Source organism: Rhipicephalus sanguineus, chromosome 3, assembly GCF_013339695.2.
Source record: "Rhipicephalus sanguineus isolate Rsan-2018 chromosome 3, BIME_Rsan_1.4, whole genome shotgun sequence".
NCBI lineage: Eukaryota > Metazoa > Arthropoda > Arachnida > Ixodida > Ixodidae > Rhipicephalus > Rhipicephalus sanguineus.
The window spans coordinates 186,713,245-186,733,073 of NC_051178.1; the positions used below are offsets into that span (position 1 = coordinate 186,713,245).

Genomic DNA, 19,829 nt, shown 5'->3' on the forward strand with positions numbered 1-19,829 from the left:
AATCCGATCTCCTACCCTACACAACAGCGGAAATGCCTTGGGTTTATTAATTTTTCATGTTTATCATAAATTGTTCTTTTCAGAAAGCTTTCAAGAAGGTCTCCTCCACGACATAGAAAAACCCGAGTTCGCCCGTTGTCTCACCTGTAAATGTCACCATGAGCCTTATTCGCTTATTTTATACTTGTTTTTATTTTATTTTTATCCACCCTCGATTATCTGGAACCTCGTAGCCCCCTAACACCTTCCTATGCAGAGCAGCATGTTAGCCGTCTTATATAAGCACGCCGGCAAAACTGTCTGCCCTCTCTCTCTCTCTTTCACCGAGTATACTTCTGTGCTATACTATTGCTTCCTTGAGTCTTGCCACCAGAGCCCTGTTGCACTCTTGAAAGAATACTGGGTTGACCGACCCCCTGTGAATTTATGGTGAATGCTGTTATGCGTGCTTGCGCATAACTCTTTTCATTCTCCTATCCTTTTCTCGCTTCCCCCTCCCTCAGTGTAGGGTAGCAAACCGGGCGCAGCATGTCCAACCTCTTGGCATTTTTTTTTCACCGTCTCTTAAAAATGCAGTGTTTCAATTGACACAGCCTGTGCAATTTCACATTATGCGCATGCGAATTCCTCTCACGTCTGAAGCGCACGTATACACTGGCGCAGATATATGACAAGAGTGCGATGGTCGAGCGCATGGATGTTGTGACATCCACATCGTGATGAGGATAACTCGGCCGCGCCGCTTACGCGCATTCCACCACGCGTGAGGAAGAAGCACAACGGAAGGAAATGACGATGCATGGGCGAAAGTGCAAATGGCGGCCAGGGTTGCCAGGTTTGGCTACTTTGCGCCAATTTGGCTACCTTTTTTGGCCAATGGCGGCAAAAAAATCGTATTGGCTACTTGGCTCTTTTTTGGCTACTTTCTTGTCCCCTGGATATGAGCAAAATTATCAATATTTGATAACGTGGCAGCCGCTGGCGCTCGAGTATATGGTGCCAAAACATGGAAGTGAAAGCATGTTTCCAGCTCCGAAAATGGAATTTTGCACTTTGATTACGGAGCTCATGAACTTTGATGAAAAGAATGGCGTCGTGGCCTAAGTAGGCGTAAGGGTCAATGGTCGATCATAACTTAAATATAAAAAAAAACTACACGTTTATATCCTGCCAGTCAAGCAGGCTTCGCACACACACAAAAAGAAATGCTTTTGGATGTGTGGTTGGGACTCGGCGAGAACTGTTGCAAGGGGCGTCATTTTGCAGATCACCCATTGCTGAACGCGGCTTCAAACCGCAATAGCAAGTGAAACAAGAATCGAAAGCGCTCCGGATTCCGGGCGCTCTGCACTCATCGACATTAGAAATAGGATATCCGACATTCTAAAGACAGCACTAAAAGAAACCAGGACGCAAGAGACAAAGGCGGGCGCTCACTAACAACTATTGTTAGTGAGCGCTTGTGTTGCCGCCTTTGCCTCTTGTGTCCTGGTTTTTTTTTTTTTAACGCTCTCTTTAGAATGTCGTACTAACTCGCCCAACAAACAATCCTTCTAGGATATCCATCGAACTGCTTGTATCATTTCTTATGCTTGGGTAGGGATTACGACTCTGGATTCGTCATCACCGAAGAAATTTTTGTGACAGTGGTTTCAATTTATGCTTCAATGCAGTGACTGAGATTTTGAGCGAACTCATCATGGCGTAGACTCATTTTTATTGTCGCAACTTCTAGTCATTTCAAGAAAAGTCATGCAACACGCATGAAGAGAGAGTAATGTTTTCATCAGCGCGAACACTGCGTCATCATGCATGAAATGATTGCTAAAGTCAACAATTTGTGCTGGAATCTTAGGAATCATGATTTTGAATTGTTCATGCAGCAGATATTTACATTTCGCCGAAAGTCTTTTGCATTTAGTCATTTAACTAAAGATGTGGGATTTTCACACATGCGTGGCTACTTTTGGCTATTTTTATTGCCCTAGGCTCAAGTTGGCTACATTTTGGCTAGTTTTTGCAATTTTGTGGCTATTTTTTTGTCTTTTCGACCTGGCAACCCTGATGGCGGCTCACGTATGTACTATACTTTACACGTGGGTCGTATCACCTGCAACGTACTATAGTGTGGCATACTGTAGCTGGTGTTATGGCAGATGGATGGATGGATGGATGGACGGACGGACGGACGGACTTTATTCAGGTCGGCAAATTAAAGGGGTCATGAAGCACCCCTTGAGCTGATTGAAAAAACACATCCTGCGGAAAGCTGACACGGCTATGAACTGCTCTGCCAAATATTACAGTCGTGCGCGCCGCGTAATGGCCACAAGCGGAGCGCGAAGTTGCCGTTTCCCCAGGCACCCTCTTTTCAAACAGAGGCCGGTTCTCACTCTCGTCGGTGGGCGGGGCGTCGGTCCGCTGTACGTCGCAAGAGACATAGCATGCTTATTGGCCGATAGCCGACGTAAATCGAGAGCGGCGTTCGGATCAGATGCGCTTCTTGCCGCGGGGTGCCGCCACTTGCCGGCGCCGCACAGATTTTTCTTAGCCTCGTAGCGCGAGTGTCAGCCGCGCCGCTACTCTCGACACCAGGCGCCGCCTGGTGGTGCAGACGACGGCGGGGGCTGCTGATGGCGGGAGGTGATAGCCGCGCTTGCGTTGCGTGTTCGCTTGTGTCAGTGCTTTCAGAGCTGTTAGAAAGTTGCGGTCTCAGTTGCTTGCTTGCCGCATACTACGAACGGCAGTGCAATGTATAAAAATTCATCCGGGTGGCACTGCGCCGTCGTTGGGTGCCCGAACAACGAGAGAAAAAGGAAGCGGCTGATGCAACAGACCTGCGACGTTCACGGGAACACGAGCGGCTTGTGCTTGTGCAGCGTGTATTCCAGACGTTTTCAAGGCCCTTGATTTCTATAAGTAATAAGTGAGCTGGTGCTTTTGCTCAGGAGGCCATATTTTCTACCTATTCAAACGGCTGCACTGCAAGTGTATGGGTTAAAACAGGACCATTTGCTGGATGAAAAAAATAATAATAAACTGAATTACTAGAACGACAACGACGAATCTTGAGAGAAAGACAGTATTCATGCACCTCACCAGATATTTTCTCAAACTGCGAAGCCAATTAACAAATGTTTCTTAATTTTGCCTGAAGACTTACAGGCGCCACCGCAGCTGCCGAGTGGAAGAAAGCTTCAGTTATTAACATGCACAGAAATTTGAACACGCGGTTGTTTAATCTTGCTTCTGAAATCCAAAATGCGGCCGCCTTGGTTGTAAATTTGTTCAAAAAGGCGCAGGTAAACCTCGATGTAACGAACTGTTTCACTTTTTACAACTTCACGCCTATAGAACATATGTATTTTGAACTTCACAGCCGCGAGGCATGTCGACCTGTGGTTCCATAACAACGAAGTTTTACTGTGACAGCAAAGGAAGGTCGAGGCGATAAATCCTGATCCGGCTCAATTGTGATCGAAAGTGCCCGTGTGACAGGGATCTTGTCATTGCAGGGGCAATCCTTCCATTGCAGTTAAGTATATCCTGAACGAGGCACGTCGCGACAGAAAGTGCACGCGTGTGCGCCGCTTGGTCAGGATCGAACTCAATCAATATCGGACTCAAACGTAATCTTCGTCTTTTTTTGATAGTGATTCAAAGCACCTGTGCTACGGGGTGTTCTTGCATACTGCTCTTTAAGAATACAGACGTTGGGGGCCGGCATGCGCGCTGCGTCTAGCTTTGCTACAAGAGGCTTCGGACACTACGCCAGGCCATCCTTTCGCAGTAATTAAAGAAGCCGCAAGTAATCGCCGCTACAGCGTTCTGCGTTGAAAACTTAAATAATCTCTTAATTAAATTCATCCCGTTGCATTTAAAACAGCCATCATGCAGCACAAAGTCGGAGGGTAGCGCGGCACGAAAATATCTGTCGCTGGTGCCTTTCAGAAAAAAAAAAAAAAAGATACAGCTTACTAGGCTTCATCTGGCCGTTATCATACGCAAATTCGTAAGTTTAAAACGTTTCTTGATATGATACAGTTATAAAAAAAAAGAGAGTAGACAACTGCACGGCGTTGCAACTATTCAAACTTTCGTGACGATGTTGCTGAACGTTCTCGCGATGTTTGGCAAGCTCCCTGGCACAATTCCACTGTTTGAAAATGTAGTCGCATGAAAGAAGATGCACGTTCCGACATTCAGAGAAGACTGAGCGGCTGCAGCGCTCGCGAATCTGCCATCGCCCGCTACTGAGAGCCACAAACGTGGTGCACAGCGCTGTACGCCAGCGCGTTTCAGCAGCCCCCAAGCAAATGCTCGCACCGCGGCGCCTCGGTCGGCCAAACATGGCGGCCCCCTACGAGCGCTGGAAATTCTGGTCTATACGGTAGCCGCACTCGCGCAAGCGAATCACAGCGGGAGAGCGATCGCGTTTCATGACGCGCGCTGGCGTAACTTCTTTCCCCCATGCCATCCCTCCCTGTCTAGCTTCCAGTGCGCTCGTCGGCACGAGAAAAGAGAGAATGCGCTGGGAGCGCGCGAAACCCCGTAACTCCGCTGATTCTTGACGGATTCGAGAAATTTCTGCGGCAATCGATTCGGGAGGCAGTACACTCCGGTACTGAGGCCATTAGATCATTACTTGGAAAAGTGGTTCATGACCCCTTTAATAAAGAACTGCATCGAAGATTGCGACGTTATCTTCTTCCACAACGCCTGGCCGCGGTAGTAATCCAAAACTATTGGGTAATCACCATTATTTTAATAAAATCAAAATCTAGACATTGTTTAACAAAAAGTCGTTAGGAAACGTATCGCTTTGCTGTTTTAGAGGTGGGTCGTCATAAAGATGGCTACTATTATTTATTAATTAAATAATTATTTTTGACGCCATAATAATAGCACGACTTCGGCGGGTCATTAAAGTTGCGTCTTGGAGGTGAGTAACGTGGTAAACGACCAGCGGGAAGAACTTGACCAAAGATGTCGATACACTGAGTTGTCATACATATGTTTTACGAAATGTTACACTATAGTATCGCAGTGTCTAACAGTGCAAAGTTCAAAGCATTACTATCTCTTAAAACTTGACGTGCTATCGGCGATGCACGTGGTGCGCCTTATCTACCAACAATCGACTAAGGCCTGAATAATAATAATAATATCTGGCGTTTAACGTCCCAAAACCACGATATGATTCGTGGTTTCGACGAAGGCCTGAAAATTAGGCCACCTGTCCTGAACAGTTGTACCAATCGCGTTTTTATTTCGCTTCGGGTATATATTTGAGAGAAATGTGAACATCGTGCATAGAAATCACGCTTAATTCCGTTTCTCTAATTCTAACTTTTATTCAGTTATATTTCAAGGCGTCATACAGGCAACATTTTTTTCCCTCTCTTTTCCTCGCTTTTCCAGTGAATTACAGGCTTCCGTACGTTCGAGCCACACGTGTCATACGTCATGCGTTCAGCCACGCGGATCACGTGGTGTCCGTTTATCGTATGATATTGATACACGCATAAAAACGTTTGCAGAGAGCGATAGTGCCGTCATTAACGAAAGAAGCCTGATGACGTAAATGCTACGCACTTTTATCAGAGCGACAGGACATCGTCTATGCTATTATTATCTGTTTCATCACTTGAAACAGCCTATACAAGCAAGAATGTACAGTGCTGCGAAAACGAAATGCGATAAACGACTCGCATGGCGGCCGGTACCTTAATTCAGGGCTGGGCAGTATCGAAGATACACGTGTCCTAGATATTTATATTTGCGTCTGAGATAGTTATAATGTGCCTTAGATATGAAAGCCTTCGTCCTGCATTGTAACTGCTTTGATCCTCACACGATCACCCAGCGTTCACCGGTGGGGGAAAAGAAAAAAAGTGCCGTGTGCCATGCGAGCAGATTATCGTTTTTTAACTGTGTCAGTAACTCGTGGCCCAATCTATACAGTCGCGAAAAAAAAAAAAAGAAAAACAATCTGCTGGAGGAAAACGAAACGCTATGTATGTTGAGAACAACTTTGATTGGTTTGTTCAAGTTGGTGCCACCATGTTGCGAGGTTCACCAGCACACACACACACACACACACACACACACACACACACACACACACACACACACACACACACACACACACACACACACACACACACACACACACACACACACACACACACACAGCACCACACGCACGCACGCACGCACGCACACACACACACACACACACACACACACACACAAACACATACAAAAAAAAACTGGATCAGCATTAGCCCTGTGTGCGCATGTTTTCTTCAGCGTTCGTCTTTTCTGCCGGTTAACCTTTCAATTATATATGTGTGCATGACTGTGAGATGTGTGTTGACTTTTTGTGCGTGCGTGCTCTCCTTCTCTCTCTCTCTCTCTCTCTCTCTATATATATATATATATATATATATATTATATATATATATATATATATATATATATATATATATATATATAGTATATAGTGTGTGTGTGTGTATATATATATATATATATATCTTCCGCATCCCTTCCTCAAGTGTAGGGTAGCAAACCGGTCCTTCTAGACTGGTTAACATCCATGCCTTTCCTTTCTCTCCTATTCCTTCCTTCTCTGACACGGTGCTCTGTCTGGCGCTAACGAGGTGACATAGTAAACTACTATCGACTCGACACTTGATTCACTTGTTTCTATTGGACTGGTGCGTGGGGGTTCTTTCAAGTTGCCAGGCGTTACCGCCAACGCACTGCACGCAACCTGCATGCTTGCGCGGTAAAGCATAAATATACAAAGTGAATTAGCTTGAGGGTGAAGCCGATACGATAGAAATGAAGGCCACAAAGCGTCACGTGTTTCAGAATGGCCGAGTGTTTGAGCGGGAACCATATAATTAGAAGGTGCGGCGCGAGCCAACGCTATGAAAGCGAGCTTCTATAGCGAGCAATTTTCGCACGATAGTGGCTGATCGCGCTATAGGCTTGCGAGTGAAATGGAAGCAGAGTATAACAGAGATATCTTAGATTAGGAGACGCGAGTGGGCCTCTGTGCGAACGCTAGAGTAGTGAGTGCAAACTTGAGCGTCCCCTATTGTAATCTCTCTATGATAAAGTGAAATTTCCGTTTTACTTGAAAGCCTCTCTGTGTGCGCACCACTAAACAAGCACTCTCTTCGGGCTTCAAACAGTGCAGTGTAGGCGTGGCATGTGTGTGTCGATACTCGAGGGCATATGTAGCCTGCAGCGTCGGTTCCAAGCTCGTGGCTGTGTTAAGACGACCGTTTAACGAAACGTGATATTGGACGAGATTGTGCATAGCTTGTGGGACGATTAAAGCGCAAAAATGAACATTCACATATAAGTCACATTCACATATAAGATAAGATGAAAGTTAGCGCCTGTCCTTTGTTTCTCGACCTATGTAAACGTCTATTTTTGCGCTTTAATTTTCCCGAAATAACACCGTGACCATTAGAATTTCACTTGAATTTAAAGAAAGTCTTGTTTGACTGCAGGTTACGTTCGCTGATGTCGAACATCCAGTAATGCAGATATATCATAATGATAACATTTCGACCAGTATAAGCGGCAGTGTGTGTACGCAGAAATTTCTCGTCTATTGTGGACCGAATAAAGTTGTTTCACTCACTGCAGAAGAGTGCCGTATAACATTACAGCTGTATAACTTGCATACTTACCTGTGAGCTTGAGAATGACTCCGGCTGTATAGTCGTTCTCATTTTGGCTTGGCGACGCTGCGTCACTTTCGGTACTATTATAACTTGTAGTTCGTTTGCGTGACTCAAAACTTGTACACATGCGGTCGCTTGGTCGATGTACGCTGGTATCCCATGCACAGTACACTACGCCGGGTACGGATGATTGCGTACTGTCGTCGCCTCTAATATTGACATTCGTGCATTCACGGCAGGCTTTTGACTAATGGATGTCATGCAAAAAGCCACATTAGATGCCGCGTTGTCCCGGTTCTTTTGTTACACGAAATTAACGACGATTGTATGCAGAGAAAGATTGCTACTGGCGAGAAGTTAAACTGTTCTGAACTGCACGTCTGCAAGTTCTAGTTGACGAACTCTGGCTCATGTCGCGTTCTGGGGAGGCTTGCCTCTGCTAATCTATTTTACTTTTACATTTACTCAGTTTAAGCTATTCTTGAAAGAATAACCCAGTGTTAAATGTGTGCACCGTTACTCAAGCGCGACACTATTTACAGAAACAATAAAGAGTAAGTAAATGGAAGAATACAAGCTGAATAGAATTGAATGTATTCGATGAAACAACGGTAATTAATGATATTCTAAACGACAATAACGAACGCTTCCTTTTTCTTATTTTTAATGGTGTGCTCACGTTGGTGGCTGGATACGTGGTTCGGACGGTGCCAGCGGAAGAAAAGATTGATTTATCACTCTTTAAAGGGGTGGTGCCATCAAATTTCGAGGCTATAACAAGCCTGTTGTGGGTTTCCTCTGTATGCAAGGACACTCCACACGAAGGGTCGGACACAGCAAACGTTTAGAATATATTTTAATTCACTTCCAAAGTGTACCCAAATGCCCATTCTCCCGATCAAAACCCATCGCTAGCGCGCCAACACTGACGTAGATCTGTAGGATGGAAAACGAAAGTTGTAGTGACGTCACACCAGATCTGCTGTAGTGACGTGAGTGACCTCCGGACCTCCGCAACGTACGTACCGGCTGTAGTGAACTAGAATATATTCTAGTTCACTATAGTACCGGCAAAGCATCGGTTGCTACATCACTCGCCGAGTTTCGATCGTTTTCTGGCTAAGTGCGTCACATCCTTGTGTGGTCACGTGACCACGCCTCCTACACTTCTACGTCACTGCCCAACCTCGGCGCCCAGAAACCGAAACCGAAAGTTGTCCACATCAAAGGCGATATTAAATTATTTAGCGAGAATACATGAATCTTGGTGTGTGCATCGTTCTTCCTGGAGCTATAGGAAACGCTTACAGCAAAGAACGCGCAAGCCACTAACATGGTGGCACCACCCCTTTATGCTTATGTAGCAACGAAGTTGCAGCTTGTACGATGGTCCTAGCTATTCAGAGTCTGCCGTTCTTCGTGTAGTTCTAGTAACGTTGTTATGCTTGGCAAATGAGGCAAACGTCCGGTAAATGAGCGCCTCGTTGCCAATAAATTCTCACCAGGTTCTCTCTCTCTCTATCATTTGGGCTATCGACATGACGTAATTATTCTTGGCAAGAATTGCTCTTGCACTCCTTGCAAGCGAGTGCTATACCCCTGGCAAGCGAGTGCTATACTAAGACACGCGGCATATGCTGCATCTCGGTATATAGTCTCCGATCTTTATGTACTTTGACAGGTCTGCGATAAAAATCAACGCTATTAATGTTACCCTATAAAGGGGGGCCATAAGTAGAAGCTGGAAATGTTTTAGGTTCCGAAGACAGGCATCCGTGTCTGATTCGTGTGCGTTTTCTAGCGAATCATCAGGCGAAATATACGTCATTGTCAAGTCCACATAGGGTATTTCCACGAACAAATGAATGCATAATCAAACGAAATTATGGAACAACGTAGCACATTACCAATCAAGACAATCCGAGAGGCAACTTCTAATATGGCTTATATTATACAAATGTGTATTATTTGCGAGAAAGTTGGCAGGTTTGAGTAAACACTGGACACTTGGCAGACACGTTGTCTTTTTATTCCATTTGGAACTTTTATTCTCACAAGTGGTGCTGCTTTTGTTTCCGGTGTAACGTACACACATGCGATTGTCTAGCGGTAAGGCTCACATGTTTGTCGCCGATTTCCAAGTCCAGTATCTTTTTCAACGGCGTACACCTTCAAGGTCGTACATATTGGAATATTTATGTAGTATGCGTCTGGGAAAGAACAAACTGAAGGTGGCGAACAAAATGAACACAAAGGCAACATATAAAAAGAAAGCATTGGTGACGTCTGTTCATGTGACCGTTGTAGATTCAATCCTTAATGGGCACTCAAAAATAATTTTGAAGCGACTGCTCGTGTCGTCGTCCATGTTTCTCGACTCACCTCGGTGTTCGTTTATTCTCCACAGTAATAAACGTATTGCTCAACAGATCACTGCCGCTCCGAAAACAAGTTATCCCATGCAGTGCTGAGGTGTCTAAGTAATCAGACCCGCGAATTGCTGTTCTCTTTAACGCCCCGTGACTTCACTCGATGGGAAATTGCGGCTGCAGACTCAGAGTGACTAATACTGAAAGAGCAGTGCAGGGGGCAGGATATAATAGATCAAACAAGGTCAGATATGATGCTGTGCCAAGGTGTGGCGCTTGCGTGGTTCGCAGGGGTGCCCTACCCTTTTGGCTGTGGTAAATATATATATAATGCAACTTGGTCATTAATGCGTTGGTCATTCATTGCAGTAAAGGCGCGGCAACGCCATTACTTTACAAGTCTATAAAGATACAGATACGTATACTGACTGACTATGGAGAGCTCGAAATATCAGCCCTGATACGGGCTATGCAGTACTTTTACTTGCAATAAAGATGAATGTCATAACGTTAAAGGAAGCAATAAAAAAATTATTTCTTAGACAACTCTTCCGACCCCCACCCCTTTTTTCCTGCCCGCGCCTAGCACCACCACATTCGTGTTTAATGACCCGTAGTGGTTATGCATCACTGCTAGAAGGAAACAAAACCAGAAAAGTTACAGAGACTAACCACCAAAACGTTAGTCTGCACAGACGTGTCCGTAAGTCATGGCTGGCGTAAGCTAATTAACGCTGCCTTTTTGCCTCGGACAGCGTCATGACTATACGCCAAGGCCGTGGATCGTTTAGCCATGCGTCTTCGCCGGCAGTCACGCAAGACTGCTGTCGCTATATTTTTCCTCTGTTCGCAATCAGGACACCGGAAGGTGCCGCTAAACGCTTCCGTTCAGCTCTCTACGTGGCATTACTTGTTTCTTCGCTTCTTGCTTCCTCGTGAACTGAAAAACAAAGAAAAAAATGGCTGAGAAGGCTTCGCCACTTCATAGCCAGCTAGCGTCGCAGCGATAGGAGCTTGGTGGTTTTGCCATTATCCCAGCTCTAGTCAAAACGGAGGAAGACGCGCTCCTAGCTTCCTCGGTTTAAATCATACCGGAAGCCTCGCATACGCAGCTGACACTCGTCAATTTGACCCGTCACGCCAGAGATGTCGCGGTCAGCAAAAGAAGGCCGCGACGAAATCGCGTTATTCCTTTCTCATACGTGTATACCACGAAAGCACCGGCCGTGCGTTCCCGATACCTCAATCCTCGTGCAACTCAGGGAGAGGACGGAAGACCCGCCAGAAAATTCGCGTAGTGATGGTTTTTATGCCAAGTTCTGGCATCTCTTGATTCCTTCTTATGTTAACGAGCTCGAACAGGGGCACGCTCTCTGAAACCTTCACTGACGTATAACCCACCGTGGTGGCTTAGCGGTTTTACCGCAGCAGCGCTCCCCACCCCCCCTTCCGCCAATTGGAAGAGTCCGAAAGAATACAAGTTTCTCAGTGGATGCAAAAAATGAAGCGATGGATAAAGTGTTGCTCGTAATTGCCAATTTTTGAATCCCGGCTTTCCGAGGCGTAAAGTGGGAAGTAAACCAGAATTCTTGGAATCCAACATCAGGGTTCCTTGGCTGCCACTATTGTCGAAAATTTAATGACCGTAACCCTGAGCATTAGGCAATGACGGGACAGGTCCGACTGATTAAAGACACGGGATTGATTTGGCGTCCTATTTAGATGACCATGAGGGAAGGGGGGGGGGGTGGCGCTGTCCCCTGCTGCCCACCCCTGTGTCCATTGGGATGTACAACAAAACGCAATGTCTTTAATCTGCAGGCTTCGATGCGTTTGTTCTCCGTACTGCGTACATTTATGCGTAATCGACGTCCGCGTTACTCTCGCTGCAGCCAGCTTCCTCTTATTTTATGAAATTTTACGATTGTGTCACTCATGCCTGATTGTTTGCCCTTAAACATACCTAAGCCACGTAACCAAGTGGTTGGTACACAGAAGTCTTCAGGCGAATATGTGGCGCTCTCCAAAGACAAAATAATAATAACAGGGACACGCCTTCAAGCTTCTGTATGTATATATACTTCGCGAACAAGAGGTTTAACGATGCGAAGCAAGATGGAGCCCGTTCTTCGAAGCGTCAATCATTCTTTTTTATTATCTTAGCTTACTATACTGCTGCCACTCGTCTATACACACAGCGTAAAACAATTTCCCACGGTACGGTGTACGCCCATTTTGTCACGTGGCCTCTTAAAAGTGCTGCGCTCTTTGAGTGATAGCCGAAAGCAGAGCTCTTCAATCATACATCCATTGCGAAACTCCGCGTATAGGCCTCACGTTTCAAAAGCCGGACACCGTAATTACCTGTCTCAGTTCGCCAGGGACCCCTCTCCAGACGACTCCGATGGTTTTAAAAATTTGCAACGCGCCTGACATCAGTGACGTATTATAGGCCTTAGCAGGCGCTGTGTTTCGGTAGAAGACCCTGCTATCCGTGTGTGAGACATACACACAACGGACAACGATTATATTGTATTTGGCAAATGCATTGCGTGCGGTAAGATGGTGTCGATGACGGCGTCTCACACATATATGGTATGGTATACTGCTCCGCAAGCGCCCCGAACTACTAAGGATACGTTCCAGCCTCTTAGAAGAGCGGACGTAGCCGGGTGAGAACATAACCCGCAGTTTAGTATTGATTTCCCTTTTGCACTTTCTGTAGGATAAATCGACTTCATCGAATACTTCCGGCTGCGCGCCCTTAATCATACTCCGATTTTGCCTCTCCCCACCTATTCCATCACACTTCACAGTCGTCAACGTTGGTGGCAGTAACCAATACTAAGACGATTACAACAAAAGCGATGGAAAACATGAAGGGTCTGACTGTTGCGTCGCATGTGGATAAAAAACACAACTATGAAAGGTCATAAAAAAAATAGCGCAACCGCGGAATAAAACCTACAGCCACGCACTGTAAGCAAAACTAAACGAGCAGTATATTTCCAAAAAAAAAAAAATTCTAAGAAGTTTGGAATGTGGTTTGACGCGTATAGTTTCGTCACTACTTATGATTTGAGAGCTGGTGAGCTCGTTGAGTTGGAACAGTTCATTCGTAATGGTGATTAACCCATTAAACAAAGAAAGAGCAAAATATGATGAGGAGGACATGCGCTGTCTCCTCACCACCCCAGTCCTGGCCTTCTCTTTCGTATTTTTTTTTTCTTTGTACCTGGTTCTTTTAGTGCGCCGTTTGCCATCACGACTGGTCTGGGCAAATGTCTTGCTGTCCTCGCGGTCGCGACCACAGGTGAAGCACTCGAGACGTCGTAGCTCACGTTGTGTGCACTCCTTCCTTGACCGCAGGGGACGAGTTCGTGTGGGTGGAGATCCAGGAGAAGACGTTCACCAACTGGGTGAACGAGCAGCTTCGGCCGGCGGGCGCCGGCGTCGTCACCGACCTCAGGCGCGACCTCAGCGATGGGCTGCGGCTCATCTCGCTCGTCGAGGCCCTGCAGAAGCGCCGCCTGCGACGCATCGCGCGACCTCAGAATCAGCACCAGTGTCTGGAGAACGTGCAGACGGCGCTCACCGCCATGGCACAGGACAACATCAAACTCGTCAACATTGGTGAGTAACGTTGGAAGGGATGGATGGATAGATAAATGGGACGGGATGGATGGAATTGAGGGATGGACTGGGGTGAGATCAGAAGGAACGGATCGATGGATGGAAAATTTTAGAACAAAAGATCGTTGACGCGTTAGAGGGCGTGGATGCATTCCGCAAAGTATCTTTTGCCTATCAGAATAATGACATTGATAGCGATGATTGAGGCGAAGTGGTAGTGAAAGTATTGTAGTTTATGGTAACAATACCAAATGTTTACTGGCGTTATTCGGTGGGACTCTTTGGTGGCCCGTTTACATCGGGTGGTGTAGAATGAACTCAGGTGGGGTGCTGTCGGATGGGTGTACAGAGGGTGTACGAGACCTGTAGAGAGGACACCTACGTTGCGGCATCTAGCTGTAGCTCTGCAGTTTACATCCTAATTCTGACTGTTTTAGCAAAGAAATGGTGGTCCGTTGTGTACGTAGACACAAAAGAAGCACCTACCTCTTTATCGATGATATATGTCAAGCACTCTGCAGGTAGGTCGTTAGCCGGCCTTATTTAGGCCTTCATTGTACAGTTCCAGGTCGACCAACTTGCTTGTGTAAGGCAGGCAATCGCATGCGTGACGCGAACGTGCGCGTGAAGACAGCAGCAAGAGACAGTGACAGTGTCATGACGAGCATGATTTGTACTTCGGCCAATCGACGCGAGTTAACGACATGACGATTACTGAGTTCCGCGTAGATGAACGAGGATTGTACTTTACCTGCGCGGATTGTGACCTTACCTGCAACTAAGTGTTACAAAATCGTGCTTAAACTTATGCATATATGTCATGTGACGTGCGTTAAAACCATTTTGGCGTATGCACTCCGGCGAAGAAATGTTAAAACCTGTCTGGCATCACATAGCTGTGAGGCTCAGCCGCTACGAGGAAATTAAGGACTGGGGAATGTGTGTCGTTACCTGAAGGCGGTATACAGCCTAACACGGCATCTCAAAGCGCCAGCTGTCACGGCGGAAGAATGCGAGAAACTGGTACGTGAGGTACGCGCCAGACGTCTCAATGAGGAATAAAATGAAGAAAACGTGATCGTGGGGAGGCATAATTCATCGGAGGCTGATGTTCTATGGACTCAGATTCTCGTACTCGCCGTCGTCCGTGCATTTCTTCAATATTTAACGGTTATTAAACGTGGCAGAGAACGCGTCGCACTAAAATCATTAGTGCAAAGCAAGAAGCACAGCTTTACAACGCAGGACTTGAATTTAGTGCGCCTTTTAGGTTCCGTTTCTTTTTCTCTTGCTTTCCCTCTAAACACTAAGGGGCATCTTTAGCCTGCTTCTAGGTTGTTTTATTATTTAGATGATGCTGTTATTCGCATTAATGATGCGTTGGAGCAGAAAACGAGCCAGACGCTCAAACATTTCCCCGAATATTTCGCTGCAGCACTTGAATGTACCTGTTTGCACCGTGGTAGCAGTTATATAAATCGTTGTCGATAAAAGAATAATGGCTCTGCTAAAATTCTACTCTATAGCGTTAGAAGCGCTTTTCTATTGGTTGTCCCACCCACTTGAGTGCACGTTTTCAGGCTCACTCATCGAAAACGTGTTCGCTCAAAGGAAGTAACGTATCGCTCGGTGCAGTACACGCCACGGAGTAACATGCAAATGAGGGGTGAGGACAGCGGGACCTCCCTTCAACATCCGTTATCTCTAGGCAGGTCTGAGGCGGAAATGAAATCGGCTGGGTTATATCAGTCTTTCAGACTCTGATTATATATACGAGAGATTTTACCTTCCGTCGTAGTTAGGGTGCCGTCCCGTCGCGTTCCACCTTCTCGCTAAACGTAGGAAATGTCTCTTTATTATTATTTTGCCATTCGAGAAGAGCGCCGCGAAACAGGCAAGTCAGTGCATTTCGACAGCGCGTGCGATAACGTCTGTGCGCTAGGTTAGGTAAACCGTCTTCACGGTTAATCGGGGGTTTGGCGGTTTTCAATTAAAATCCGGCTGCGCGACGTGTTATCGCGACAGGCTCCTCTGGGAGATAGCGCGTGAAGTGGTCCCAGTATACAGGATCGTTGAGCGTGTTGACTTTTTGTGCGGGAAAATGCGCGGTGACAGCTACAGCGACTTATCGCTGGCGCAACGACCGGAAACGACGCCGCGGTGACCGCACCACGCCATGCCGGCGGCTCAGTGACCTGGCCCTCGCTAATGCTGCTGCTGATGCTGCGGTATACGTGTCCGATAGCCGATGCACATTACTCGAGTTCAGGGCTGCGCGTAAACGCCAAAGTCGATCCGCAGTCGCCCGCTTGCGCACGCACGCACACACACGCTGGGAATGAGTCAGAGGTGTCTCGAGTCTCCGGACGCTGGCGGGGCTTGTGGCGATATCACTATGATGTCAAACACTGCGATTGAAAGCAGGGAAGGAAGGGGCGGAGTGGGGAGGGTGTCGTGTATCCGTATGTACATGCGTATGTATATGGATGACTTCATCGATACGGCGTTAGCTGGGACCGTAAGGTTTTTATGGCTCTGGCGATGGCAAAGACCGGACTTCACGCCAGTGTATTACAAATGACCGAAAGAATGCAAAACTAAAGGAATTCTTACAAAACGGTCCCTGTCTTGATCGCTGACTGCGTGCGCTTCACCGCCACAATAAAAAATCTTCTTGAAACCTTTTTGTGTGTATACGTGTCTCTTTGGTTTCTGTTTCGAAACGTCTTTATTTGTGCATTTAATTGGTTAACGTTTATGCGGCAGCTCCTTCGGTGTTGCAGCGCTACTTGGACAGAATGGAGGAGCCCTGGTAGTACATTACTCGCAGTTGAAGCACTATCAGTATCCATTTGACATAGACAGTGGCCCGAAATCAGGCAACTCATAAACATACGTGTATGACCTCGTGCTGAGCGCTTATCAGCGCTCGTCCTGCACTCTCCCTTACTCGCACGTTTTCGTCCGCACGCAGGAAATTAAACCTGTCACTACAAGCTTCACTTCGGCCAGAAGAGCCAAGCCGATGGATCTTCGAGAAGCCTTATGCTACTACAAAAAGCGACAAAAAGACTTTACACTTCGCATATGGAATGTCATTTCAAAAACGAAATGACAGAGTCAGATGTCGCGTTTCTTTCGCTGACTTTTTTTTTCTTACGCTGGATGGCGTTCGCTGACCAGGAACTTCACAAGATCTCAGTCAGAATATGTAACAAAGAACTCGCACGAATTGACCCTCGGGGCTTGTAGCTTCTGTATCCGCTTATACCTTACTTATGAAGTGGAGTATCCGTGCATTATATATATATATATATCTCATTTTTCACAGATAGAAGAAAGGAAGGAACTCTTACACGCACGTTCAGAGTTGCGCGTCAACTTGCACTTTTACACGTTCACAGTGGCCGACGGCACTCGATCCTGAGCGAGCTACCGCGAAATTATTTCCAGAGTCGCTGGCATATGCAGCTTGATCCTGTAATGTGTATCGTACTTTTATTCAGTCTGGTGGTGAAAACGGGGGTCATCGGAAAGGCTGAGAGAACCGTGGGATCGGGAGTATCGTACACGTCATTTAACAGAGGACGAGGACCACACGTGGATCGAGTATATATATAGTTCATGCTTCTTTGTTACGTTTGCGTCCCATTTCGAAAGTGACCACGTTAGTCCAGCCGGGAAGAGCAGTTGCACTGCGTTGAAGCACTTAAGTGAATGGCTACCCGTAAATTATCGAAAAGGTGAACGATCTTCTTAATAACTCACGCAGTTTTTCTCGTCATATGTACAGCCTGCGTACGAGTGGGGGAAAGGAAGGCATTCGTTGGTCTGCATGCAAATGTTATGGTTTAAGGCGATATAATGTAGTGTTCGTTTTTCTCCGCACCTTGTGTAGCTTGAATTAATCGGCCGCTCCACCGTATACGTGGCATCGATTCCAGAGTACACCTCGAAACCAATGCGTTGTTGGAAGGGGGCTGGAAGGTGAAGGAGGGGAATGCCTTCGTATACAGTACATATCCATCGTTGTGCTCCGATTGCCGTGGTCGTTGCTTATTGAACGTCTACGCACTCCGCAGGTTGTAGCAGCTGGACCAGTTTATCGTGGCATTCGGCACCTTTGATGGGAACTGCGGGGTGTGTGTGAACGCCCCACTTTGTGTCCGTGTACAAACACGCGCGTATAGTACGCGATGTTTTGGGGCAAGTGAGGCGAGCGAAATGAATGAAAAAATAAGAGTGAGGCAGCCCTGCCGAAAGCGCGAGGCAACGACGGCTGCATAGCAGCTGCCGTTGCTCTGGAGTTGACGTCGTTTTCAGGACTGTGTCGGAGTACAGTAATACACTTAACTGGTCACTACGAATCATCGCGCGCGAAGATTTCAAAAGTAAGTCATGCCTAGCTTTCTAAACCTCGCCCACTTCTACAAATAGACATACAGCCACGTTTTAAATTCGTCATTCTTTCTGTCGATCTCGATTCGATAGTCCGCTGCTTTGCGAAAATTCCTGCCTCTTTCTCGCTGTTTCACATCGTACCTTCGTGTGATGGTAACGTTGATAATCGCCCGTTTACCGGGATAATGATGCCTCCTTGTGGTACAGTGCTCTGGGCTCGCGTTGAATTAACCGGTATTTTCAGTCAAAACTAATCCGCAACCCGTCCAGTACGATGGTTCCTAGTGCCCCCACTATGCAGCCTGGCGAAATCTGAAGCACTCATAAATTATATTTAATTCTGAGATCGAGATCACGGGTGCGAGCCGTGAACTTTTATTCCCATTTTTGTTTGTGTTCGTGTTATTATTGTCTTTGTTCTGTTTGTTTTTTCATACTTAGGATTATAGGATAGCCGGTCCTAGTTAGAGCCCAACTTACTTTATACGTGTATTCACATTTACAGACATTTTACACACTTTACGTTAGTCACATTTACTAAAGGAAAGGAACGGAATAGGAAAGAAAGAAAGAAAGAAAGAAAGAAAGAAAGAAAGAAAGAAAGAAAGAAAGAAAGAAAGAAAGAAAGAAAGAAAGAAAGAAAGAAAGAAAGAAAGAAAGAAAGAAAGAAAGAAAGAAAGAAAGAAAGAAAACAGTGGTAGCCGTAGTCAGAGATACCCCCGTTCTTACAGTTAGGAGCACGTTAAGGAGTCTCACGTGATCGAAATTAACCCGAACCCCTCCACAGCGGCATCACTCGTAGCCCACTGAGCTATAGTTTCGGGTCGTTAAACCCCATTATTCGATACTGGCACAACGAGCCATCGCTGCCGAATCAAGAGTAAAAACGTCGAAGACGCAATTAAGCCCGCGCGTGGCCTTCCCCCGGCGTATACATAGTATGTAGTACGCATTAACGGGGCGCTTATCGCAGATCCCGCGGTGCGTAGATAAAGGTATGCAGGGTGGACATTGCGGAGGCCTCCGGCACGCTGGCGATCGTGCCTCGCAGCGGTATGCGAGTGGCGCGATGAGTGACCGCATTTTGTATCAAGCACGCCGGGTCCGCGCCGCCACTTAGCTGCTACCTCGAAAGAATGGTCAATTACGGAGGCGATTAACGACGCCCTGGCAGAGCTCCCGCACTGCAAGAGGAAGGTGCGAATAAACTGCATTTGCACTCCATGCCACCCTCCCCCTCCATCTCTCGCTCTGCTCTTTATTTATTTGGTTTTGTTTTCCGTGTCCCGTTCGTTTATACCCTATAACCTGCAGCTTCTCTCTCTCTCTCTCTCTCTCTACCTGTGCATGCATTTTGCGCCCATTCGCCTGTTCTTTGCATGCGGTGCCTTTATAAATGTACGCTGCTCTGCGGGTGGTTGTAAACACGCCGTGCTGCAAGGGCGCGTCCCCCGGCCTGTCTTACGGGTGTTTTAGTTTTTATTCTTTGCTTGTCGAATGCGCTGTTTGCGTGTTCGTTGTGTTTTGTTTCTGGCTTGCTGCCGGAAAGGACCCGAAGGCGCGGTCACCGCGCTCGCTCTATACACCGTATAAGAACTTTAATACGATTGTTTTTTTTTTTGTTGTTTTTGTTTCGTTTTCAATTTTGTTGCAGCTATAGCTGTAGTGGCAAATGACTTGATTCGCCGGGCTTCTTTTCAAGTATTTCTTACGGCAT

General features: G+C 46.5%; 1 protein-coding gene across 1 annotated transcript in view; it reads left to right on the forward strand.

Moving 5' to 3' along the window:
- The window catches only part of LOC119386187 (filamin-C), a 179,896-nt gene that overhangs the window by 36,649 nt on the left and 123,418 nt on the right, over positions 1-19,829 (forward strand). The window contains 1 exon segment of the mRNA XM_049414247.1: positions 13,448-13,711. Coding sequence (XP_049270204.1) covers positions 13,448-13,711 — 264 coding nt within the window.